The sequence below is a fragment of the Pseudophryne corroboree genome, chromosome 1, assembly GCF_028390025.1.
Source record: "Pseudophryne corroboree isolate aPseCor3 chromosome 1, aPseCor3.hap2, whole genome shotgun sequence".
In the NCBI taxonomy this organism is placed as follows: domain Eukaryota; kingdom Metazoa; phylum Chordata; class Amphibia; order Anura; family Myobatrachidae; genus Pseudophryne; species Pseudophryne corroboree.
Genome location: NC_086444.1, coordinates 155,642,062 through 155,668,423, shown reverse-complemented (window position 1 = coordinate 155,668,423; position 26,362 = coordinate 155,642,062). Strand labels below are relative to the sequence as shown.

The 26,362-nt window shown below is 48.3% G+C and overlaps 1 protein-coding gene across 1 annotated transcript in view; it reads left to right on the top strand.

The window, feature by feature from the left end:
- Nucleotides 1-1,146: 1,146 nt before the first annotated feature.
- Nucleotides 1,147-26,362, top strand: part of LOC135058095 (proteinase-activated receptor 1-like) — a 38,314-nt gene continuing 13,098 nt past the window's right edge. The window contains exon 1 of the mRNA XM_063963714.1: nt 1,147-1,427. Coding sequence (XP_063819784.1) covers nt 1,358-1,427 — 70 coding nt within the window. The 5' untranslated portion in view covers nt 1,147-1,357. The remainder of the gene's footprint in view (nt 1,428-26,362) is intronic.

Sequence of the window (26,362 nt, the reverse complement as noted above, 5' to 3'; positions counted from 1 at the left end):
TTTTTGCCATGCAGAGGTTTATATTGCTGCCCAGGGCGCCCCCCCCCCCCCCCCCGCGCCCTGCACCCTTACAGTGACCGGAGAGTGTGAGGTGTATGGGAGCAATGACGCACAGCTGCAGTGCTGTGCGTTACCTCAGTGAAGCTGAAGGCTTCTGCCGCCTGAGACGTCTTCTGACTTCTGGCTCTGTGAGGAGAACGGCGGCGCGGCTCCGGGGGTGGACGCCCAGTAAGAACCTGCGTTCACCCCCTCTGGAGCTAATAGTGTCCAGTAGCCGAGGAAGCAGAGCCTATCTTTGACAAGAAGGTCTGCTCCTCTCTCCTCAGTCCCTCGATGCAGGGAGCCTGTTGCCAGCAGTGCTCCCTGTGATAAAGTAGTAAAAAGTAGAAAGAAAAATCCAAACAAAAATGCTTTCAGGCAGAGAACTCTGGAGAGCCCTCTGCAGTGCACCCATCTTGCTCTGGGCACAGTGTAAAAACTGAGGTCTGGAGGAGGGGCATACAGGGAGGAGCCAGTGCACACCCAGAATCCAAAGCTTTCTTAAAGTGCCCTATCTCCTGCGGAGCCCGTCTATTCCCCATGGTCCTTACGGAGTCCCAGCATCCTCAAGGACGTTAGAGAAAAACTTTCCACCTCTGTGTGGGCACGCCTGCGTTTTTCCAGGCACTCCCAGAAAACGGTGAGTTGCCGCCTACGAATGCCTTCTGCCTGTCAATCTTCTTGCGATTGCCAGTGCGATTGCTTTCTTCGTTAGATTTGTCGCTGCCCGGCGACGGCTTTCGACGGTGGCCGATGCGCCTGCGTATTGCGGGCCACACACATGCGCTGTTCAGACCCGATCGCACGGCTGCGAAAAAATGCAGCGTGCGATCGGGTCTGAACGACCCCCAAAGGACGCTAGATCAGTCACAGCAGTGGCATAGCCATAGGGATGCTCTTGCACTTTTTGTTTGCTAAAAACGAGACAAACCATGTAAGAAAATATCTTATTCATACCCTCCTGCTGCCTGCATCCCTAACACATACATAAGGAGAGAGCAGCAAAGGGGGCATGATCCTTACACCCCCACCCCCTGGACGGAGGAATAGATAACAAAGGAAATTCCTTCCTCTCTCTCCCCCAGCACTGCCAGCAGCAGCATCTGAGGACCTCACTGCTCGCTGTGACTTAGCCACAGAGGGAAGGCTCAGGGAGACTCACGCCTCCAGCTACAGGGAGGCTGCTGCTGGCTGCATGCCACATGCTCTAGCCCGCTGAGTTACACCAGCGCCGGTTCTGTGCCGTGGTTACACATAGAGCAGCCACCGGCCCGGGGCACAGCACGTCTGACTGCAGGAAACTCCCGGAGGACAGAGCATGGAGACCCGGCTGCTGCTAGCGCTAGTGAGCACCTTGTGCGCGGTGCAGTGTGAGCTGCTGCTAGATGGTGAGAGCACCACTTATCCCTGTATGCACTTCTCATGTAACTCTCCTGTGTGTGTCCTGTGGCAGATGTGTCACTGTTACATGTGTCCGGTCTACACTTCTCATGTAACTCTCCTGTGTGTGTCCTGTGGCACTTCTCATGTAACTACTGTGTGTGTGTGTGTGTGTGTGTGTGTTGTGGTACATCCATGTGTGACTGTTACATGTGTCCGGTCTGCGCTTCTCATGTAACTCTGCTGTGTGTGTCCTGTGGCACTTCTCATGTAACTACTGTGTGTGTGTGTGTTGTGGTACATCCATGTGTGACTGTTACATGTGTCCGGTCTACACTTCTCATGTAACTCTCCTTTGTGTGTCCTGTGGCACTTCTCATGTAACTACTGTGTGTGTGTTGTGGTACATCCATGTGTGACTGTTACGTGTCCTGTGGCACTTCTTATGTAACTCTCCTTTGTGTGTCCTGTGGCACTTCTCATGTAACTACTGTGTGTGTCCTGTGGCACTTCTCATGTAACTACTGTGTGTGTGTTGTGGTACATCCATGTGTGACTGTTACATGTGTCCGGCCTGCACTTCTCATGTAACTCTGCTATGTGTGTCCTGTGGCACTTCTCATGTAACTACTGTGTGTGTGTTGTGGTACATCCATGTGTGACTGTTACATGTGTCCGGTCTACACTTCTCATGTAACTCTGCTGTGTGTGTCCTGTGGCACTTCTCATGTAACTACTGTGTGTGTGTTGTGGTACATCCATGTGTGACTGTTACATGTGTCCGGTCTGCACTTCTCATGTAACTCTGCTGTGTGTGTCCTGTGGCACATGTGTGACTGTGACATGTATCCTGCCTGCACTTCTCATATCACTACTTTGTGTGTCATGTGGCACATGTGTGGCTGTAACTATCCGGTCTGTACTTCTCATGTAGCTCTATCTATCTATCTATCTATCTATCTATCTATCTATCTATCTATCTATCTATCTATCTATCTATCTATCTATCTATCTATCTTTCTATACATGTTAGTTGTCTTTAGCCATGTTATGGAAAGAAGATGCTTTTTTTATGCCTTTAAGTTTATGCTGTGTATATTACTGTACACCAATGGTTCTATACATTAATACTGTTTCATGCAGTATTGCTGTTACTATTATTACTTTTCTTATTTTTAACATTGCACCAACATATTCCACCAGGTGCCGTATAATAGGTTTTGTTGTTGCAGAAACACAGAGAGTCTATAGTGTTTGCTTTGTGACATGATTTTATTGTTGTTGTGGGGTATGGATTAGCCCAGACAGTCTGGGATTGCTGTGTTCTTGGGGCCTTTGTTCCACATTTCTCGGAAACTCTACAGACCTTTTATTTCATACTGGCAAACTATTGAAAGACTCTCCCAGTGTGAGCTGCCCTGTATGCTGACCTGATCCCTGTACAATATGTGTGCAGGAAAGCATCAACAGGTGCAATACTGGGGTGGTCTTCAGTATGCCGGCTGTCGGGATCCTACTGTGCGCCGGAATCCCGTCAGCCGGCATACCGACACTTATTCTCCCTCGTGGGGGTCCACGACCCCCCTGGAGGGAGAATAAAATAGCCGTGCCTGCAAGGGGCTCATTTGCGCTTGCCACACTGTCGTTAAGCCGGCGGTCGGGCTCCCGGCGCCGGTATGCTGGTCGCCGGGAGCCCGACCGCCGGCATACCCTACTACACCCGCAATACTGTACAGTATATGTGGCTACTTGTGCTGCTCAGAGGTTTTATTGGTTTAAAATGTGAGTTCTGTAGCAGATATGTTATCACAGCATGACTCATACACAGTATGTGGAAACACTTATTGACAATATGGATCAGAGGGTACATAGAAGTGAAAGCGCAATTCACTGTTTACCGATCATTTTAGAAGTTGATGAAGTGATTGTATATATATATTCCTTCAGAAGTTCTTAAAATAACGTGAAATTAAATTTTAAGTGGAAGTGTAAATTTTCCCCATATATATGTTTTCAAATCCAGTTTTAATTACCCTAACATTGTTACGATTCATCTTGCCTCTAATGTACTAACATGGGTCCCAATTCAGACTGGATCGCGCCCTTTGCGGAGTGCACACAGGAGCCCAGTGAGATGCTAAAAGCATCTCACTGGTGCGATCGCCTCTGCCTGATTGACGGGCAGAGGTGGGACGGGAGGGGGCGTGCCAACGGCGTTAGAATGTCGTTGGCAGGGCACGGTCCAGACAACGCAGGCGTGTCCGGACCGTTGCGGGGGCATTCCACTACTCAGCGAGTGCAAAAGCATCACTGCTGGGCAATGCTTTTGCACCCTTGCGGCGGGAGGCCTGTGCCACATGTGTCCCCCCCCACATGTCTGAGAAACTGATCGTAAATGTGCTAAATTTAGTACATCTACGATCAGATCTGAATTACCCCCATGGTACTGTAGGTTTAGGATAGGATTACATGAGAGATGGCTGACTCATATAGCAAATCACATTTGTTTTTTGGATGCATCTTTCACCTTCATACTGCTCTATGGGGCATTTTTACTAAAGTGCAGATTTTTAGAAATAGAGGTGTTGCAAATAGCAACCTATCAGATTCTGTGGGGTCGATTCAATTCTCCAACAGTTGAATAGCGCCGGGAATTAGCTCCCGTCGCTATTCAATTCAACTCACGTTAAGTCGGCGAATGCCCATTCTCCCGGACTTAGGTTGATTTGTTGGGAGAACGGGCATTCTCCGACTTAACTCCCCGCCGCGATGCTGATTCCCGACAGAATCAGCCTCGCGCCGGCTGCGCGGCAGCGCTTTTGTCGATTTCCTCTCACATCCCCCGGGGGTGAGAGAAGAATTCCCGACAATTGAGTGTCACTTGGCGCTGTATTGAATAGCATCGGGAGCTAATTCCCGGCACTATACAACTGTCAGAGAATTGACTCGACCCCTATGTATTAATAATACCAGTAGATGAACGGCGGCTGCCAGCGATGAAGCGGGATCGCTCATCAGCGCTCACCGCTCATCGTTTGGGTTTACACACTGGGCGGCTTTGAGCTGAAAGCAGTGAGCTGCTTTCAGCTCAAAATCGCCCAGTGTGTATGGGCCTTTATTCAAACTATTTATTGTCAATGTAATAGGCAAAACTAGTGCTTGTGGCTTCCCGCCATAAAATATGTGGTCAAACAGAAGCAAATCTTGTCCCTCACCACATAATTGAACCTAAGGATGACATATAGACATAATTTACTTAATTTATTTTTTTATAAATTTCACAATAAGAAACTTTTGGCCTAGGGGTGCGGTGAAAAAAATTCTGATACTCTAGGACACCGTGATTCAAAGTTTGGGAAACACTGTTCTAGAAGATAACAGCCAAAATCTGATTGGTTACTATGGGCAACATCCCCACTTCTAAAACTACACACTTTAGTAAATACACCCCTACGTTTTCCAGAAAATGCTGCTTTGGTTAGCCCTAACATAGAGAACTGCAGATCAACACAAATTGCGCATTAATGACATCATCTCCTTGTTTTGTACCCTATTAAATGTATTCAAGTTTACAGACAGACAGAATTTTGTTTTCTACGTATACTTGTTATGTTATAGTAACAATTCTCCAAACCTAAAGCAAGGTACACTGTTGCAGATCAGAATGATATAACGTACACATTGTATAGTGTTTACCCCTAATCCATTGTTTCCGGCCGTCGTTCATTGAATTGTACTATCGCATGTGCTGCATGTCCCATGGGACGATTCCACGACCAACGCGGTGTAGTTACTTGCAGCATGTAACAATACATTGTGCAGCTGTACAGCAGAGTGTACAGTGTGTACAGAGGTGCAATGTATTGCTACATCGTGTCACACTGTCGCATGATGTGTACCCAGCTTTACAGTAATAATAAAAATTATAATAACAATTAGGGAGGAGAATCAAAGGCAAAACAAAATTATCCCTAAAGTGCATGTGTATCAGTGGGGCAGGGAATACAGATTTGTAGATAATCTAGTTATCTTTTTGACTTAACAGAATACTTGCATATGTACATCACACAGGAAGCATCAAATGAAAATGTTTCAAAGGGAGACTTCAGTTCCTTGCGATGGTCGTGTAAAAAGGCACCTTGGGGGTAATTCCAAGTTGATCGCAGCAGGATTTTTGTTAGCAATTGGGCAAAACCATGGGGGTCATTCCGAGTTGTTCGCTCGCAAGCGGATTTTAGCAGATTTGCTCAAGCTAAGCCGCCGCCTACTGGGAGTGAATCTTAGCATCTTAAAATTGCGAACGATGTATTCGCAATATTGCGATTACACACCTCGTAGCAGTTTCTGAGTAGCTCCATACTTACTCGGCATCTGCGATCATTTCACTGCTTGTCGTTCCTGGTTTGACGTCACAAACACACCCAGCGTTCGCCCAGACACTCCTCCGTTTCTCCGGCCACTCCTGCGTTTTTTCCGGAAACGGTAGCGTTTTTTCCCACACGCCCATAAAACGGCCTGTTTCCGCCCAGTAACACCCATTTCCTGTCAATCACATTACGATCGCCAGAACGATGAAAAAGCCGTGAGTAAAATTCCTAAGTGCATAGCAAATTTACTTGGCGCAGTCGCAGTGCGGACATTGCGCATGCGCATTAAGCGGAAAATCACTGCGATGCGAAGATTTTTACCGAGCGAACAACTCTGAATGACCCCCCATGTGCACTGCTGGGGAGGCAGATATAACATGTGCAGAGAGCGTTAGATCTGGGTGGGGTGTGTTCAATCTGCAATCTAATTTGCAGTGTAAAAATAAAGCAGCCAGTATTTACCCTGCACAGAAACAAAATAACCCACCCAAATCTTACTCTCTCTACACATGTTATATCTGCCTCCCCTGCAGTGCACATGGTTTTGCCCAATTGCTATCAAAAATCCTGCTGCGATCAACTTGGAATTACCCCCCCCCCTGTGCGCAGTAACTTCGCCAGTTGTTCCTCGCACCCCTTAGAAGAGCACAGGAAAATGGTCAAAGATTGTCTACCATACTAGCTGGCAATGTGAGCAGGCAGATATCGTGGTGATGTCCAGTGGCACATGACATCACTCCTCTACCGGACCAATTCATTTATCTGTGATGTACCGCTGCTGCGCAGATCAGGGATAATGATGGCTGAGCAGCAGTGCTCCTTTTACTGCACACTCCTATGGGAGCGATGTTCTACTTGCCACGTGCCGCCATTTCCAGCGTTTCCACATCGTTCTGAGGGCACATTGCAGCCATCGCTTTTTATTTGAACTGCCCCATATGACTCAATATTAAGGTTTGAATAGATGTCTTGCCAGTGTCCGGCCCCATGTCTGACTTCAGGGAAACATTTATGTTATATGTCTATCCTCCTGTCTTTTTTTCTTCTGCACAGCAGGAACTACTCAGGGTCATGTGACTGCTAACAAGCACCGTCTGCTGAATGCATTGCTGTTTGTAACCCAGTAAGGTTTTATTTTCATTACGTTTTGATTAGATAACATAAAAAATGTTTCTACAGCCATCACCAGTAGGTCAGAGTTCAGCACTGGTAAAACATTCTTAAAGAGTGACATCATGGGACTGTCTGCTTATTCTCTGTCCAACACCCGTTCTGCATTCTAACCCCCCTCCTTCCTGTGACCTGACCTAATGTATGGAAAACTGAACTACCAAACTGACACTTCTATCGCCTACAGTTTAAGGTTTATACTAGCAGCTAGAGATAAAAAGTTTTCATAGCTATTCTGCAAAATACCAGCCTACCACAAGCACCCAGCACGCTTGAATGATTGCTTTGCCGGACCTTCGCACCTACCCAAAATGTCCTGCTTCCTGCAAACCTCTGAATATGCAAAATGTCAACTCAGTTTTGATCTCCTCCAGTCCTAACCAAAGTGATGTGTCCATCTCTTGCATGATGGGTAATGAATGAATGAATGATAAATGTATGAATAAAATGTAATATGTCTAGTAAGACTATAAAAGACCTTGATATGTGATACCTTGATATGTGTGATTTTGTGGGGATCCGGTCTTTAGGTCGACAAGACTTAGGTCGACACTGTCTAGGTCAATCACTATTGGTCGACATGGTTTCTAGGTCGACAGGGACTCTAGGTCGACATGTACTAGGTCAACATGACAAAAGGGCGACGAGTTTTTTACATTTCTCATACGTCCTAGAGGATGCTGGGGTCACATCAAGAACCATGGGGTATAGACGGGTTCCACAGAAGACATGGGCACTTTAAGACTTTCAAAGGGGTGTGAACTGGCTTCTCCCTCTATGCCCCTCCTCCAGACTCCAGTTTAGAATCTGTGCCCAGGCAGACTGGATGCACTCTGAGGAGCTCTACTGAGTTTCTCTGAAAAGACTTTATGTTAGGTTTTTTATTTTCAGGGAGCACTGCTGGCAAGAGTCTCCCTGCTTCGTGGGACTTAGGGGAGAGAAGTCAGACCTACTTCTGTGAGTTTAAAGGCTCTGCTTCTATGGCTACAGGACACCATTAGCTCCTGAGGGTCAGATTGCTAGGTATGCCTAGATGCTCGTTCCCAGAGCCAGCCGTCACCCCCCTTGCAGAGTCAGAAGTCAGAAGACAGGTGAGTAGAGGAAGATCAGAAGACTTCAGTGATGGCTTTGAGGTACCGCCCTGGGCAGCATTTTAACCTCAAATCACAACCTGGCAAGAGCGGACTAAGTGCCAGGGCACTGTCCGGACCCCCACCAGTATAAAAAAGTTTTAAAAAAGAGCAGGTCTGAAGCGTGCCATTACGGGGGCGGGGCTTAGCCCTCACAGCACACAGCCCGACGCCATTTTCTCTCCACAAGGCTGCAGAGACGCTGGTCCTTCCTCACACTGCTGTACAAGTAATAACAGGGTGCAAAACGGGGGGGGGGGGTTGGGGCACAGTGATTTTGGTGCATTATATATATAATTTATATAAGCGGTGCAGGTCTGGGACACTTTCTGTAGTGTTTTTAGACCGGGTTTGGGCGCTGGGGTGTGAGCTGGCAATATCTCCCTCTGTGTCTCTCTGACAGGCTTTACTGTGGGTCTGTCCCCTATATGCCCAGTGTATCTGCGTGTGGTGGGTGCACGTGTGTCGGCATGTCTGAGGCGGAGTGCTCTTCCCAGGAGGAGACTATGTTAGGGACACAAACGGCTGTGGGAGTGACCCTGTCGGCACCGCCGACACCTGATTGGGTGAATGTTTTGAGTACTTTGAATGCAAATGTGGCTCTGATAAATAAAAGATTGGATAAATCTGATTCTCAGAACCAGGCTTGGAAGAAATCCGTAGAGGATGTGTTGTTTCAAGTCCAGACCCCCTCGGGGTCACAAAAACGTTCATTTGCCCAGCTGGCAGACACGGATACCGACATGGACACTGACTCAAGTGTCGACTATAGTGATGCCAGATTAGATCCAAAACTGGCAAAGAGCATTCAATACATGATTGTGGCTATAAAAGATGTATTACATATCACTGAGGACCCTACTGTTCCTGATACTAGGGTCTGTATGTATAAAGGGAAGAAACCTGAGGTAACATTTCCTCCCTCTCATGAACTGAACACGCTTTGTGAAAAGGTTTGGGAAAGTCCTGACAAGAAGTTTCAGATTCCCAAAAGGATTGTAGTGGCGTATCCGTTTCCCTCTGGGGATAGGGAAAATGGGAGTCACCCCCCATTGTGGACAAAGCTCTTTCACGGCTGTCCAAAAAGGTGGCTCTCCCGTCCCCTGACACGGCAGCCCTAAAGGACCCTGCAGATCGTAGACAGGAAAGTACATTGAAATCCATTTATGTCACCACGGGTACGCTACTCAGACCAGCCATTGCATCTGCGTGGGTGAGTAGTGTTATCGAAAAATGGGCAGATAACTTGTCATCTGAAATGGATACCCTGGATAGGGATAGCATTCTTTTGACACTAGGTCATATCAGGGACGCTGCAGTCTACCTAAAGGAAGCTGTGAGAGATATTGGCCTCTTGGGATCACGGGCCAATGCCATGGCAGTCTCAGCTAGGAGAGCATTGTGGATTCATCAATGGAATGCTGATGCTGACTCTAAGAAAGCTATGGAGTCTCTACCGTATAAAGGTGGTGTGTTGTTTGGTGACGGCCTCGCTGATTTGGTATCTACGGCTACCGCGGGTAAGTCATCATTTTTACCTTATGTGCCTTCACCACAAAAGAAAGCACACCACTATTAGATGCAGTCCTTTCGGCCCAATAAATACAGAAAGGGCCGAGGGTCTTCCTTCCTTGCTACTAGAGGAAAGGTAAAAGGTAAACGATCACCGGCCGTGGCCGGTTCCCAGGAGCAGAAGTCCTCCCCGGCATCTGCCAAGTCCACCGCATGATACTGGGGCTCCTCTGCGGGAGTCCGCACCGGTGGGGGCACGTCTCAGGCTCTTCAGTCAGTTCTGGGCTCGTTCGGCCCTGGATCCATGGGTTTTAGAAATAGTGTCCCAAGGGTACAAACTGGAGTTTCAAGACGTCTTCCCTCACTGATTTTTCAAATCAGCCGTACCAGCTTCACTTCCAGACAGGGAGGTGGTATGTGCCGCAATACAAAAATTGTGCTACAATCAAGTCATTGTCAGGGTTCCCCCGTCACAACAGGGAGAAGGCTTTTATTTGAGCCTGTTCGTGGTCCCAAAGCCAGACGGCTCAGTCAGACCAATCCTGAACCTCAAATCCCTCAATTTCTTTCTAAAAAAATTCAAATTCAAGATGGAATCTCTCTGGGCAGTGATCTCCAGTCTGGAGGAGGGGATTTTATGGTGTCGGTAGACATAAAAGATGCCTACTTGCATGTTCCAATTTATCCCCCACATCAGGCTTACCTGAGGTCTGCAGTTCGGGATTGTCATTACCAATTTCAGACGTTGCCGTTTGGTCTGTCCACAGCTCTGAGGGTTTTCACCAAAGTAAGGCTGAAATGATGGTTCTCCTATGCAAGCAAGGAGTCACGATTATCCCATACTTGGACGATCTGCTGATAAAGGCGAGATCCAGGGACCAATTGATGCAGAACATTACACTCCCCTGACAATTCTGCAGCAATATGGTTGGCTCCTAAACTTGCCAAAATCACAGTTGGTTCCGACGAGACGGCTGTCGTTTTTGGGAATGATTCTGGACACAGAATTACAGAGTCTTTCTTCCAGTGGAAAAGGCTCTGGAAATTCAGAACCTGGTCAAACAAATACTGAAACCATCAAGAGTATCGATCCATCAATGCACTCGGTTGCTGGGGAAGATGGTGGTGGCCTACGAGGCCATTCAGTTTGGCAGATTCCATGCCAGAGTGTTTCAGTGAGACCTGTTGGACAAGTGGTCCGGGTCCCATCTGCACATGCACCGAAGGATAACCTTGTCTTCCAAGACCAGAATCTCACTCCTGTGGTGGCTGCACAGCTCTCACCTCCTAGAGAGACGCAGGTTCGGGATCCAGGACTGGATCTTAGTGACCACGGATGCGAGTCTCCGAGGCTGGGGGGGCAGTCACGCAGGGGGAAAGCTTCCAGGGAAGATGGTCAAGCCAGGAAATGTGTCTACACATAAACGTTCTGGAGTTAAGGGCCATTCACAATGGGCTTCTGCAAGCGGAACATCTTCGCAATCGGTCCGTCTTGATTCAGTCGGACAACATAACAGCAGTAGCGTACATAAACCGCCAGGGCGGAACAAAGAGCAGAGCGGCAATGGCCGAGGCTACAAAGGTGCTCTGTTGGGCGGAAAGGCATACAAGCGCTCTGTCAGCGATCTTCATTCCAGGAATGGACAACTGGGAAGCAGACTTCCGCAGCAGACACGATCTCCATCCAGGAGAGTGGGGTCTTCATCGAGAGGTCTTTGTAGAAGTGACAAGTCTTTGGGGAATTCCTCAAATAGACATGATGGCGTCTCGCCTCAACAAGAAACTTCAGAGATATTGTTCCAGGTTGAGAGCCCCTTAAGCAATAGCAGTGGACGCCCTGGTGACACCGTGGGTGTTTCAGTCGGTGTACGTGTTTCCTCCGCTTCCACTCATTCCAAAAGTGATAAAGATCATAAGAAGAACAAAGGTTCAAGCGATCCTCATTGTTCCAGACTGGCCAAGAAGGGCTTTGTATCCAGATCTGCAGGAATTACTCATAGGAGATCCCTGGCCTCTTCCCCTGAGGGAGGATCTGTTACAGCAGGGGCCGTGCGTGTTCCATGACTTACCCCGACTTCGTTTGACGGCTTGGAGGTTGAACGCCGGATCCTAGCCCGAAAGGGTATTCCCAAGGAAGTCATCCCCACTCTTATTCAGGCCAGGAAAGGAGTAACATCTAAACATTACCACCGTATTTGGAGAAAATACGTGTCTTGGTGTGAATCCAAGAAGGCTCCTACGGAAGAATTTCAGTTAGGACGTTTTCTCCATTTTCTACAAGCCGGTGTGGATGCGGGCCTAAAGTTGGGCTCAATTAAAGTTCACATTTCAGCTTTATCGGTTTTCATCCAAAAACAATTGGCCTCCCTTCCAGAAGTTCAGACCTTCATGAGGGGCGTGTTGCACATCCAACCTCCCTTTGTGCCCCCTGTGGCACCATGGGATCTTAACGTGGTGTTGCAATTCTTTCAATCTCATTGGTTTGAACCTTTACAGAAGGTAGAGTTGAAATTCCTTACTTGGAAAGTGATCATGCTGTTGGCCTTGGCATCCGCAAAGCGGGTGTCTGAATTGGCGGCCTTGTCTCACAAGAGCCCTTATTTGATCTTCCATGAAGATAGAGCAGAGTTGAGGACTCGTCAGCAGTTTCTGCCAAAAGTGGTTTCATCGTTCCACTTGAACCAACCTATTGTGGTGCCAGTGGCTACTGACGCCTTGCTGGAATCTAAGTTTCTCGATGTAGTAAGAGCTTTGAAAATTTATGTCGCCAGAACGGCTCAGTTTAGGAAAACAGAGGCTCTGTTTGTCCTGTATGCTCACAATAAAATTGGGGCTCCTGCTTCCAAGCAGACTATTGCGCGCTGGATCTGTCATACGATTCAGCAGGCTCATTCTACGGCTGGATTGCCGTTACCGAAATCGGTGAAGGACCATTCTACCAGAAAGGTGGGCTCGTCCTGGGCGGCTGCCCGGGGGGTCTCGGCATTACAACTTTGCCGAGCAGCTACTTGGTCTGGTTCAAACACCTTTGCGAAGTTCTACAAGTTTGATACCCTGGCTAATGAGGACCTCATGTTTGGTCAATCGGTGCAGCAGAGTCATCCGCACTCTCCCGCCCGTTCTAGAGCTTTGGTATAACCCCATGGTTCTTGATGTGACCCCAGCATCCTCTAGGACGTATGAGAAAATAGGATTTTAATACCTACTGGTAAAGTCTTTTCTCTTAGTCCGTAGAGGATGCTGGGCGCCCGTCCCAGTGCGTACTGTATCTGCAGTTATTAGTTGTGGTTACACACATGTTGTGTTACGTTTATAGTCAGCCTGTTGCTGATGATGTTCATGCCGTTGACTTGCGTTGTGTTAAATGCTATGTTGTACGGCGTGCTTGAGGTGTGAGCTGGTATGTATCTCACCTTAGTTTAACAATAAATCCTTTTCCTCTAAATGTCCGTCTCCCTGGGCACAGTTCCTATAACTGAAGTCTGGAGGAGGGGCATAGAGGGAAGAGCCAGTTCACACCCCTTTGAAAGTCTTAAAGTGCCCATGTCTCCTGTGGATCCCGTCTATACCACATGGTTCTTGATGTGACCCCAGCATCCTCTACGGACTAAGAGAAAAGGATATACCGGTAGGTATTAAAATCCTATTTTTTTGTGTCGTATTCTTCGTAGAGTGACCGGGGACCGGTCCCTGTCGACCTAGAAACCATATTGACCTACCTACCAATAGTGGTCGACCTAGACACTGTCGACCTAAGTCTATTCTATCTAACATACCACACCCTATTTTGGGTGGTAGGTAAATTGGAATATGAGTTTGAATTTAATTTTAATCCATAATGAACAGTACATAATGCATTCCCTCCCATCCACGTACTATACACAGTACAATGCACAGCACTGCCTCCTGATCTGATTTCAGTGCAGAATCCCATCAGATGACCAGTGACCAATGAAGAGCTCCATCATATGGCATAGATCCTTCTGATAGGTGGTAAAAGAGGTGTAGTATGTGATGGCGGCGGTCGGGCTCCCGGCGGCCAGCATACCGACGCCGGAATCCTGACCGCCGGCATACTGACAGCTGGGTGAGCGCAGATGAGCCCCTTGCGGGCTCGCTGCGCTCACCATGCTGCGGGCACGGTGGCGCGCTACGCGTGCCACGCTATCTATTCTCCCTCCAGGGGGGGCGTGGACCCCCAAGAGGGAGAAAAGATGTCGGTATGCCGGCGGTCGAGATTCCGGCGCCAGTATGGTGGTCGTCGGGAGCCTGGCCGCCGGCATCCTGAAGACCACCCTGGTAAAAGATACAGAGCTCCATCTGATGAGCGGTATAAAATGCAAGGCTCCCTCATATAGGCGGTATAAGATGCTGGGTTCCCTTTGATGGGTGGTATATGATGCAGAGCTCCCTCTCATGGGCATTTTATGATGCAGAGCTCCCTCTTACGGATGGTATAAGATGCCGGTTTCCCTCTGATGGGTGGTAAAAGATGCTGGGTTCTATCTGATAAGATGCAAAGCTCCCTCTGATGGGCATTATAAGATGCATGGCTTCCTCTGATGGGCAGTATAAGATGCAAGACTCTCTCTGATGGGCAGTATAAGATGCAACTTTCCCTCTGATGGGCGGTATAATATGCATGGTTCTTTCTCATGGGCGGTATAAGGTGCAGGGCTCTCTCTGATGAGAGGTATAAGATGCAGAGTTCCTCTGATCGACTGTATAAGATGCTGGGCTCTCTCTGATGGGCGGTATAAGATGCATGGCTCTTTCTGATGGGCGGCATAAGATGCAGGGCTCTTTCTGAGCCATGATGGTATAAAATGTTGAGCTCCCTGTAATGGGCGGTATAAGATGCAGAGCTCCTTCTGATGTGCAGTATAACGTGCAGCTTTTCCTCTGATGGGCAGTATAAGATGCATGGCTCTCTCTGATGGACAGTATAAGATGAATGGCTATCTCTAATGGGCGGCATAAGATGCAGCTTTTCCTCTGATGGGCAGTATAAGATGCATGGCTCTCTCTGATGGGCGGTATATGCTGCAGAGCTCTCTCTGATGGGCGGTATATGCTGCAGAGCTCTCTCTGATGGGCAGTATAAGCTGCAGAGCTCCCTCTGGTGGGCGGTATATGCTGCAGAGCTCCCTCTGATGGGCGGTATATGCTGCAGAACTCCCTCTGATTGGCGGTATATGCTGCAGAGCTCCCTGTGATGGGCGGTATAAGCTGCAGAGCTCCCTTTGGTGGGCTGCATATGCTGCAGAGCTCCCTCTGGTGGGTGGTATATGCTGCAGAGCTCCCTCTGGTGGGCGGTATATGCTGCAGAGCTCCCTCTGATGGGCGGTATATGCTGCAGAGCTCCCTCTGATGGGCAGTATAAGCTGCAGAGCTCCGTCTGGTGGGCGGTATATGCTGCAGAGCTCCCTCTGATCGGTGGTATATGTTGCAGAGCTCCCACTGATGGGCGGTATATGCTGCAGAGCTCCCTCTGGTGGGCGGTATATGCTGCAGAACTCCCTCTGATGGGCAGTATATGCTGCAGAGCTCCCTGTGATGGGCAGTATAAGCTGCAGAGCTCCCTTTGGTGGGCTGTATATGCTGCAGAGCTCCCTCTGGTGGGCGGTATATGCTGCAGAACTCCCTCTGATGGGCGGTATATGCTGCAAGCTCCCTGTGATGGGCGGTATAAGCTGCAGAGCTCCCTTTGGTGGGCTGTATATGCTGCAGAGCTCCCTCTGATGGGTGGTATATGCTGCAGAGCTCCCTCTGGTGGGCGGTATATGCTGCAGAGCTCCCTCTGATGGGCGGTATATGCTGCAGAGCTCCCTCTTATGGGCAGTATAAGCTGCAGAGCTCCCTCTGGTGGGCGGTATATGCTGCAGAGCTCCCTCTGATCGGTGGTATATGCTGCAGAGCTCCCTCTGGTGGGCGGTATATGCTGCAGAGCTCCCTCTGGTGGACGGTATATGCTGCAGAACTCCCTCTGATGGGCGGTATATGCTGCAGAGCTCCCTGTGATGGGTGGTATAAGCTGCAGAGCTCCCTTTGGTGGGCGGTATATGCTGCAGAGCTCCCTCTGATGGGTGGTATATGCTGCAGAGCTCCCTCTGGTGGGCGGTATATGCTGCAGAGCTCGATCTGATGGGCGGTATATGCTGCAGAGCTCCCTCTGGTGGGCAGTATATGCTGCAGAGCTCCCTCTGGTGGGCGGTATATGCTGCAGAACTCCCTCTGATGAGCGGTATATGCTGCAGAGCTCCCTGTGATGGGTGGTATAAGCTGCAGAACTCCCTTTGGTGGGCTGTATATGCTGCAGAGCTTCCTCTGATGGGCGGTATATGCTGCAGAGCTCCCTCTGGTGGGTGGTATATGCTGCAGAGCTCCCTCTGGTGGGCGGCATAAGATGCAGAGCTCCCTCTGATAGGCAGTATAAGATGCAGAGCTCCCTCTGATGTGCAGTATAACATGCAACTTTTCCTCTGAGGGATGGTATGAGATGCAAGGCTCCCTTTGATGGGTGGTATAAGATGCAGGGTTCCCTCTGATGGGCGGTGTAAGATGCATGGCTCTCTCTGAGCCGTGATGGTATAAAATGCTGAGCTCCCTGTACTAGGTGGTATAACATGCAGAGCCCCCATCCCATTTAAAAATGACATGACTTGTTATCCCCCCAACTATCAGAATTACGCTTTTTCCATGTGTGAAGGGTAACTTCTCTGGGGCTGACACCCTAGTTTGAATAAATACGCTGCCCTGTGCCAATAAATATGACTTGACAGCTGCAGTTAACTCATCAGGGGATGGGGATTCCCCAAGTCTCCTTGAAGCTTTTCTGTATTAACTAGTCACTAATGGATTTGTATTCTGGTATTACAGTACTTGCTATTCCCATATAACTCATCAGTTCTAAAATAAACTCTGCCAATTTGTCTTTACATGATGATAAAATGAAAAGTTCAACAAACCAAATGATGTTGTGTCATTGAGGTACAAAGTACAGGTGTGTTTTGTTATTGGCCCACTAAGTACAAATAATTTTTATACTCACATTTACTTTTGTACTTTAACAAATAACTTTATTTACCATTAACAGTTCATATGTATAATACTATTGCAAAAAATGAAAAACAAATAAGATAAGACACACATGATACACCCTACACAAATACAAAGTTTAGTTTGGCAGCATGAACCTCATGGTGATGTGGTTGCATGCTAAAAAAACATGGGATGTAGTTAGGTGACAATACAGACGCCGGTAACCCGCCCTTCACAATCCCGACAGTCGGCATGCTGTCCACGACACCCATAGAGTGGGAGTAGAACCTGTGGCAAGCGCAGTTTGCCACCGAGCCTGCAAGGGGCTGCGTTGCTCTCAACACCCCAACCCCCGTTCACCCCCCCCCCCCCTGCCGGGCATCTAAAAGCCTGGATCCTGGCGTCGGTATGGTGCGGTCACGTGAACCCAACCCAGAAACATTATATAAATCCACAGGGGTTTGCTTCCCGCACCCTAATTTTGAAATACATAAAAAAATGCTACACTGCTGTGACTGAAAATGCAGTAACAATCCACAATGCAGATGTACAGGTGCACACTTTACACGCTATAAATACATTTTGATGTCTGCAAGATGTTAGAAATTAGGTTGTAAGAGCACGTATCATATTGTGAATACCCATTTACTATGGCAAGTGCCATGGTATCGTAGTTGATAATATGCTCATGACAAATATATGACTTACACTGCTCAAAAAAATAAAGGGAACACTAAAATAACACATCCAAGATCTGAATGAATGAAATATTCTTATTAAATACTTTGGGGCAGATGTATTAACCTGGAGGAGGCATAAGGAAGTGATAAACCAGTGATATGTGCAAGGTGATAAACACACCAGCCAATCAGTTCCAATATGTAAATTAACAGTTAGGATCTGATTGGCTGGTGCCTTTAGCACCTTACACATATCACTGGTTTATCACTTCCTTATGCCTTCTCCAGGTTAATACATCTGCCCCTTTGTTCTTTACATAGTTCAATGTGCTGGCAACAAAATCACACAAAAATTATCAATGGAAATCAAATTTATTAACCCATGGAGCTCTGGATTTGGAGTCACCCTCAATATTAAACTGGAAAAACACACTACAGGCTAATCCAACTTTGATGTAATGTTCTTAAAACAAGTCAAAATGAGGCTCAGTAGTGTGTGTGGCCTCCACGTACCTGTATGACCTCCCTACAATGCCTGGGCATGCTCCTGATGAGGTGGCGGATGGTCTCCTGAGGGATCTCCTCCCAGACCTGGACTAAAGCATCCGCCAACTCCTGGACAGTCTGTGGTGCAACGTGGCTTTGGTGGATGGAGCGAGACATGATGTCCCAGATGTGCTCAATTAGATTCAGGTCTGGGGAACGGGCGGGCCAGTCCATAGCATCAATGCCTTCATCTTGCAGGAACTTTTGACACACTCCAGCCACATGAGGTCTAGCATTGTCTTGCATTAGGAGGAACCCAGGGCCAACCGCACCAGCATATGGTCTCACAAGGGGTCTGAGGATCTCATCTCGGTACCTAATGGCAGTCAGGCTACCTCTGGCGAGCACATGGAGGGCTGTGCGGCCCCCCAAAGAAATGCCACCCCACACCATTACTGACCCACTGCCAAACCGGTCATGCTGGAGGATGTTGCAGGCAGCAGAACGTTCTCCTTGGCGTCTCCAGACTCTGTCACGTCTGTCACATGTGCTCAGTGAGAACCTGTTTCATCTGTGAAGAGCACAGGGCGCCAGTGGCGAATTTACTAATCTTGGTGTTCTCTGGCAAATGCCAAACGTCCTGCACGGTGTTGGGCTGTAAGCACAACCCCCACCTGTGGACATCGGGCCCTCATACCACCCTCATGGTGTCTGTTTCTGATCGTTTGAGTAGACACATGCACATTTGTGGCTTGCTGGAGGACATTTTGCAGGGCTCTGGCAGTGTTCCTCCTTGCACAAAGGCGGAGGTAGCGGTCCTGCTGCTGGGTTGTTGCCCTCCTACAGCCTCCTCCACATCTCCTGATGTACTGGCCTGTCTCCTGGTAGCGCCTCCATGCTCTGGACACTACGCTGACAGACACAGCAAACCTTCTTGCCACAGCTCGCATTGATGTGCCATCCTGGATGAGCTGCACTTCCTGAGCCACTTGTGTGGGTTGTAGGGAGGTCATACAGGCACGTGGAGGCCACACACACTACTGAGCCTCATTTTGACTTGTTTTAAGGACATTACATCAAAGTTGGATCAGCCTGTAGTGTGTTTTTCCACTTTAATATTGAGGGTGACTCCAAATCCAGACCTCCATGGGTTAATAAATTTGATTTCCATTGATAATTTTTGTGTGATTTTGTTGTTAGCACATTCAACTATGTAAAGAACAAAGTATTTAATAAGAATATTTCATTCATTCAGATCTAGGATGTGTTATTTTAGTGTTCCCTTTATTTTTTTGAGCAGTGTATATATAACATGTGACTGACTGCTAGTGTGATTGCTGACTTTATATATGTTTGTCAGTGTTTTCTTCTGAACTTCAATGCTGGTGCTTGGGTTGGGGTCAGATATCACTTTTAAGCATATAAAGTGTTTTCAGTCACAGATTGTGTAGTATACTGTGGAAAAGCTGATTGTTTATCATGTCTAAGAGCGGCAAAGGTGACTAGGTTACATTAACAGTATGTCACAACTGAGGGCCTGAGCTGACGGGAGGCAGCCTCAGTTGTAGGGGCTGAGATGTAACGGAACCTGGGAGGTTGTATCAGACCCCTAGACATGTAAGTAACATGTAGAATAACTGCCCGAAGGCGTGACCACGACAACCAGGATAAAAGTCAATGATGTTTATTATGACAAACTCCGTAACACAGCAGCAGTAAAGGAAACATAAAAGTCAACAGAGGATAAATACAATTCCTGGGTACTACAGGGTGGCAAGGGCCACAGGCACTGGTAGGGTGAGACAGTTCTTATAATCTTCTAGTTGGAAAGTCCTTACCAGACCTGACTGTAGCAATGGAGATAACCCAGGATCGTACCAGCTGGTGTTCCAGGAAAGGCTGGGTTGCTGAAGATAAAACGGCTGCTGTGGATACTGGCTGGAACCAGACTGTTGTTGGTACGGAGTGGATACTGGCTGGAACCAGTTAAATAATAAACGAACTTGAGAGCGATGAAATAATAATGAAGTTTGGAGTTTGAGAGCGGTGAAATAATAATACCGGTGGAGAGTGGTAAACTGCAGAAAGGACACCGGCCCTTTAAGAGAAGCTGTACACTGCTGGAAGCTGGGCTGGAAGCAGGTGATTGATGAAGTTTGGAGTTTGAGAGCGGTGAAATAATAATACCGGTGGAGAGTGGTAAACTGCAGAAAGGACACCGGCCCTTTAAGAGAAGCTGTACACTGCTGGAAGCTGGGCTGGAAGCAGGTGATTGTTGTAACTGGAAACAGGTGAGTCCAGAATGGATCGGAGAGTCAGGCTACACCGCAGATGGAATGCTGGTGCGGGTCTCTATAGCAGAAGTCTGGAGACAGGAGCTGGAACCTGGAAGACAACCACAGGAGAGAGACAAACTGGAACTAGGTTAGACAACCAAAGCACTGACGCCTTCCTTGCTCAGGCACAGCTTACTTATACCTGCAGCAAGGAAGGGGTTGGCTAGGCAATTATGCAAATCAACAATACAGACAGCAGATTGGTGGAAATGCTCAGATGACAAAATCCAAGATGGCTGCGCCCATGCAGACACTTGGAGGGAAGTTTGGTTTGTAATCCATGTGAGAATTGAAACAGTAATGGCGACGCCGGCCACAGGAGACAGGAGACGCCAGACTGACAAGCGCACATTTAACCACGCGGGCACAGCGGAGGCCGCGGCTGATGAAATCACCACTCTGACATTCTGCATGTGGAAACTCAGGAACAGCGGGATCCGGTCCTGGAACGCTGAGCCAGCCTTAGGAGGCATCTGAAGGGTAAGTAATGGCGTCCAGATACCCGGATCGTGACAGCACCCCCCCCTTTAGGAGTGGCCCCAGGACACTTCTTAGGCTTTAAAGGAAACTTTGCGTGGAAATTTCGGACCAAGGCAGGAGCATGGACGTCTGAGGCATTGGTCCAAGAGCGTTCTTCAGGACCATAACCCTTCCAGTCAATGAGGTATTGTAACTGACCGTAACGGAAACGTGAGTCCAAAATCTTGGCCACCTCGTACTCGACACCCCGTTGAGTCTGAACTTTGGGAGCTGGAGGAAGTGCGGAATGAAACCGATTCAGGATCAGCGGTTTCAACAAAGAAACATGAAATGTCCTGGGTATTTTCAAGAAGGATGGTAACTGTAACCTGTAGGCAACAGGATTGATGACTTGTTCAATCTTGAAGGGTCCGATGTAGCGAGGTGCAAATTTCATGCTGGGAACTCTCAACCTCAAATTCTTCGTGGACAGCCACACACGATCACCCACCTTGAGGGCAGGAACCGCTCTACGCTTTCTATCGGCAAACTTCTTATACCTGAATGAGGCTTTAAGCAGGGCTGCGCGGACGTTCCTCCAGTTATTTGAAAACTGACGCAAGGTGACATCCACTGCTGGAACAGAAGTTGCGGGAAGCGGTTGGAATTCTGGGACTTTAGGGTGGAATCCATAATTAATGAAGAATGGTGTAGAAGAAGATGAGGAATGGTATTGATTGTTGTGGCTGAACTCGGCCCAAGGAAGGAGTTGAACCCAGTCATCTTGAGAGGAAGACACATATATACGGAGGAAGGCCTCCAAGTCCTGATTCACCCTCTCGGTTTGACCATTGGTCTGAGGATGGTAAGCCGTGGAAAACTTTAACTTGACTTGGAGGGCTTGACACAAACTTCGCCAAAATTTGGCTACAAATTGTACTCCACGATCCGAGATGATCTCTTCAGGAAGACCGAGAAGTCGGAAGATCTCTTGTATAAACACTTGAGCCAACTTGGAAGCTGACGGAAGACCGGTGAGAGGGATGAAATGTGCCATCTTGGTGAACCGGTCAACTACCACCCAGATGGTATTAAACTTGTTGCAGATAGGTAGATCGGAAACAAAGTCCATCGACAAATGGGTCCAAGGTCGACGGGGAACAGATAATGGAACCAGTTGCCCCGCAGGCGACTGGCGGGAGACTTTGTGTTGGGCACACTTTGGGCAGGAGGCAATAAATTCCATAACGTCCTTCTTCAGAGTTGGCCACCAGTAGGACCTAGAAATAAATTCAAGGGTTTTCTGAATGCCTGTATGTCCAGCAAAATGGGAAGCATGGGCCCAATGCATGAGCTTCTTCCTTAGAACTGGCTTAACAAAACTTTTCCCTGGTGGAGGCGTAGAGTCCATCCCTACCGTGGAGAATGCCAACGGATTAATAATAGGATGCTTGTCTGCAGACTCGGACTCATTTTCTTGCTCCCATGAGCGGGAAAGGGCATCGGCCTTACGATTCTGAGAACCCGGACAGAACTGGAGTTTAAAGTCAAACCTAGAGAAGAAAAGTGCCCATCTGGCCTGACGAGGATTCAGACATTGTGCGCCTTTGAGATATAAAAGATTTTTGTGGTCGGTAAGAATGGTGATTGAGTGGGAAGCTCCCTCCAACAGGTATCTCCACTCCTCCAGAGCGAGCTTGATGGCTAGCAACTCCTGATCGCCAATGGCATAGTTGCGCTCAGCTGGGGAGAACTTCCGGGTAAAGAAACTGCAAGGATGTAGATGTCCATCTTTGGCCCTCTGGGATAACACTGCTCCTACTCCAACGGAAGAGGCATCTACCTCTAAGATAAAAGGAGAGTCGGTGTCGGGCTGTTTCAGAACTGGTGCAGAGATGAACCGTTGCTTCAGAAGGTGAAAGGCCTGTGTAGCTTCCTCGGACCACTTGGACGGATTAGCACCTTTCTTGGTTAATGCAGTGATAGGCGCCACAATGGTGGAAAAGTCTCGTATAAATTTTCTATAATAATTGGCGAACCCTAAGAACCTCTGGACCCCTTTGAGGCTTAAGGGTATAGGCCAATTCTGGATTGCTTGGAGTTTCTCAGGATCCATCTCTAGTCCGGAACCGGACACAATGTAACCTAGAAACGGAATGGTTTTAACTTCAAACACACACTTCTCCAATTTACAATAGAGGTGATTGACACGGAGACGGGAAAGAACCTCTTTTACCCAGAAACGATGATCTTCGAGATTATTAGCAAAGATGAGGATGTCGTCTAGATAAACCACGACATGGCGGTACAAGATGTCCCTGAAAATCTCATTCACGAAGTGCTGGAAGACTGCTGGAGCATTGCTCAATCCGAAGGGCATGACGAGGTACTCATAATGTCCGTCACGGGTGTTAAAGGCGGTCTTCCACTCGTCACCCTCACGGATTCGGATGAGATTGTAGGCACCCCTCAAGTCCAGCTTTGTGAAAATAGTTGCACCACTAACTCTATCAAAGAGCTCGGTAATCAGGGGTAAAGGGTATCGGTTCTTGACGGTAATGTCGTTCAGACCTCTGTAGTCGATGCACGGACGCAGACCACCGTCTTTCTTCTTAACGAAGAAGAAGCCTGCGCCGGCTGGAGAAGAAGATGGTCGGATGAAACCCTTCGCCAGGTTCTCTTTGATGTACTCTTCCATGGAGTGTGTCTCAGGCAGAGACAACGGATAAGTTCGGCCTTGCGGTGGAACCTTCCCTGGAATGAGGTCGATTGGGCAGTCCCATTCTCTATGAGGAGGAAGGATATCAGCAGAGGCTTTACTGAACACGTCCGTGAAGTCTTGATATGGAGGAGGCGGAACATCAGATGACCTGGGGAAGGAAGAACAAACAGGAAGAACTTTGGCTAAACAAGTCTCAGCACAGGAGGGACCCCATGCCAGTATTTGCGTAGTCGTCCAGTCAATTGATGGGTTGTGGAGACGGAGCCATGGAAGGCCTAAAACCACTGGATGTGTGGCTCTTGGAATCACTAAAAAAGAAATATACTCAGAATGAAGAATTCCCACTCTCAGACGAACTGGAAGAGTCCTTAAGGAAATGACTGCGTCAAAAATCTTGCTGCCATCCACGGCAGTCAAAGAGATGGACGAGGACAGTCTCTCGGTGGGTAGGGACCACCGTTTAACATAAGCTTCGGTTATGAAATTCCCAGCTGCTCCGGAATCAAGGAGGGCAATGACGTTCCTGTAACGTTGAGCAATTTGGAGCGACACTGGGAGGTTACAGTCATGAGGAGATGGAGAGGAGATCATTACTCCTAGCCGGCCCTCTCCTTGGCGAGCTAGGATCTGGAGTTTCCCGGACGTTTGGGACAGGCATTGATAGTGTGCGACGGAGCTGCACAGTAGAGACAGAGAGACTCAGAGAGACGTCTTCGGCGCTCAGCGGGAGATAGACGAGAACGACTAATTTGCATAGGCTCATCCTTGGATGGAGATGGTTGACGAGGAGGAGGAGCAGAAGATTTAGGAGTAGATGATCTTCCTCGCTCAGTTGCTCTCTCTCTGAAACGTAGATCAACCTTCGTGCAAAGAGAAATTAGCTCATCCAACTTAGAGGGCAAGTCTCTGGTAGCTAACTCATCCTTGATGCGTTCTGATAAGCCATGCCAGAATGCAGCATACAGGGCCTCGTCGTTCCATGCCAGTTCGGATGCCAGGATTTTAAACTGTATAAGATACTGTCCCACAGTACGTGTTCCCTGGCGTAAACGGAGAATCTCAGATGAAGCAGATGTTATCCGGCCTGGCTCGTCGAAGATGCGCCTGAATGTAGCTACAAAGTCAGTATAGGAGGATAGCAGGGGATCAGACTTCTCCCATAAAGGTGATGCCCAGTCAAGGGCTGAGCCACTGAGAAGGGAGATGATATAGGCAATTTTGGTACGGTCACTGAAGAAATTGCCAGGTAGAAGCTCAAAGTGGATTTCACATTGATTGAGAAATCCCCTGCAGAACCTTGGAGATCCATCAAATTTTGCTGGCGTTGGAAGATGAAGATGTGGACTGGAAATGGGTAAGGTGGGTGGGGTTACAGCTGGTGTCACTGTAGTGGACGCACCGGACGTGCCAGGTCCACGGAGGGTCGTTTGAATCCCATCCAGCCGTGTAGAGAGATCCTGGAGACAGCGGATGATGTGGCCCTGTGCAGCCTCCTGATGTTCAAGTCGGGCTGCCAGTTCTTGCATTGGCCTGGCCGCTTGATCCTGGTCTCCGGCTGGATTCATTAGGTCAGTGCTTACTGTCACAACTGAGGGCCTGAGCTGACGGGAGGCAGCCTCAGTTGTAGGGGCTGAGATGTAACGGAACCTGGGAGGTTGTATCAGACCCCTAGACATGTAAGTAACATGTAGAATAACTGCCCGAAGGCGTGACCACGACAACCAGGATAAAAGTCAATGATGTTTATTATGACAAACTCCGTAACACAGCAGCAGTAAAGGAAACATAAAAGTCAACAGAGGATAAATACAATTCCTGGGTACTACAGGGTGGCAAGGGCCACAGGCACTGGTAGGGTGAGACAGTTCTTATAATCTTCTAGTTGGAAAGTCCTTACCAGACCTGACTGTAGCAATGGAGAGAACCCAGGATCGTACCAGCTGGTGTTCCAGGAAAGGCTGGGTTGCTGAAGATAAAACGGCTGCTGTGGATACTGGCTGGAACCAGACTGTTGTTGGTACGGAGTGGATACTGGCTGGAACCAGTTAAATAATAAACGAACTTGAGAGCGATGAAATAATAATGAAGTTTGGAGTTTGAGAGCGGTGAAATAATAATACCGGTGGAGAGTGGTAAACTGCAGAAAGGACACCGGCCCTTTAAGAGAAGCTGTACACTGCTGGAAGCTGGGCTGGAAGCAGGTGATTGATGAAGTTTGGAGTTTGAGAGCGGTGAAATAATAATACCGGTGGAGAGTGGTAAACTGCAGAAAGGACACCGGCCCTTTAAGAGAAGCTGTACACTGCTGGAAGCTGGGCTGGAAGCAGGTGATTGTTGTAACTGGAAACAGGTGAGTCCAGAATGGATCGGAGAGTCAGGCTACACCGCAGATGGAATGCTGGTGCGGGTCTCTATAGCAGAAGTCTGGAGACAGGAGCTGGAACCTGGAAGACAACCACAGGAGAGAGACAAACTGGAACTAGGTTAGACAACCAAAGCACTGACGCCTTCCTTGCTCAGGCACAGCTTACTTATACCTGCAGCAAGGAAGGGGTTGGCTAGGCAATTATGCAAATCAACAATACAGACAGCAGATTGGTGGAAATGCTCAGATGACAAAATCCAAGATGGCTGCGCCCATGCAGACACTTGGAGGGAAGTTTGGTTTGTAATCCATGTGAGAATTGAAACAGTAATGGCGACGCCGGCCACAGGAGACAGGAGACGCCAGACTGACAAGCGCACATTTAACCACGCGGGCACAGCGGAGGCCGCGGCTGATGAAATCACCACTCTGACATTCTGCATGTGGAAACTCAGGAACAGCGGGATCCGGTCCTGGAACGCTGAGCCAGCCTTAGGAGGCATCTGAAGGGTAAGTAATGGCGTCCAGATACCCGGATCGTGACACAGTAACACCAACACCCAAAACATGTTTATCCTGCAAGGTGGGGTTATCAACTCAAACTCTGGCACACGATGGGTTATGTGCAAATAGTTTTGCGTTTCAGCAGATTGCAAGGCAGATCCCTGTTCAACG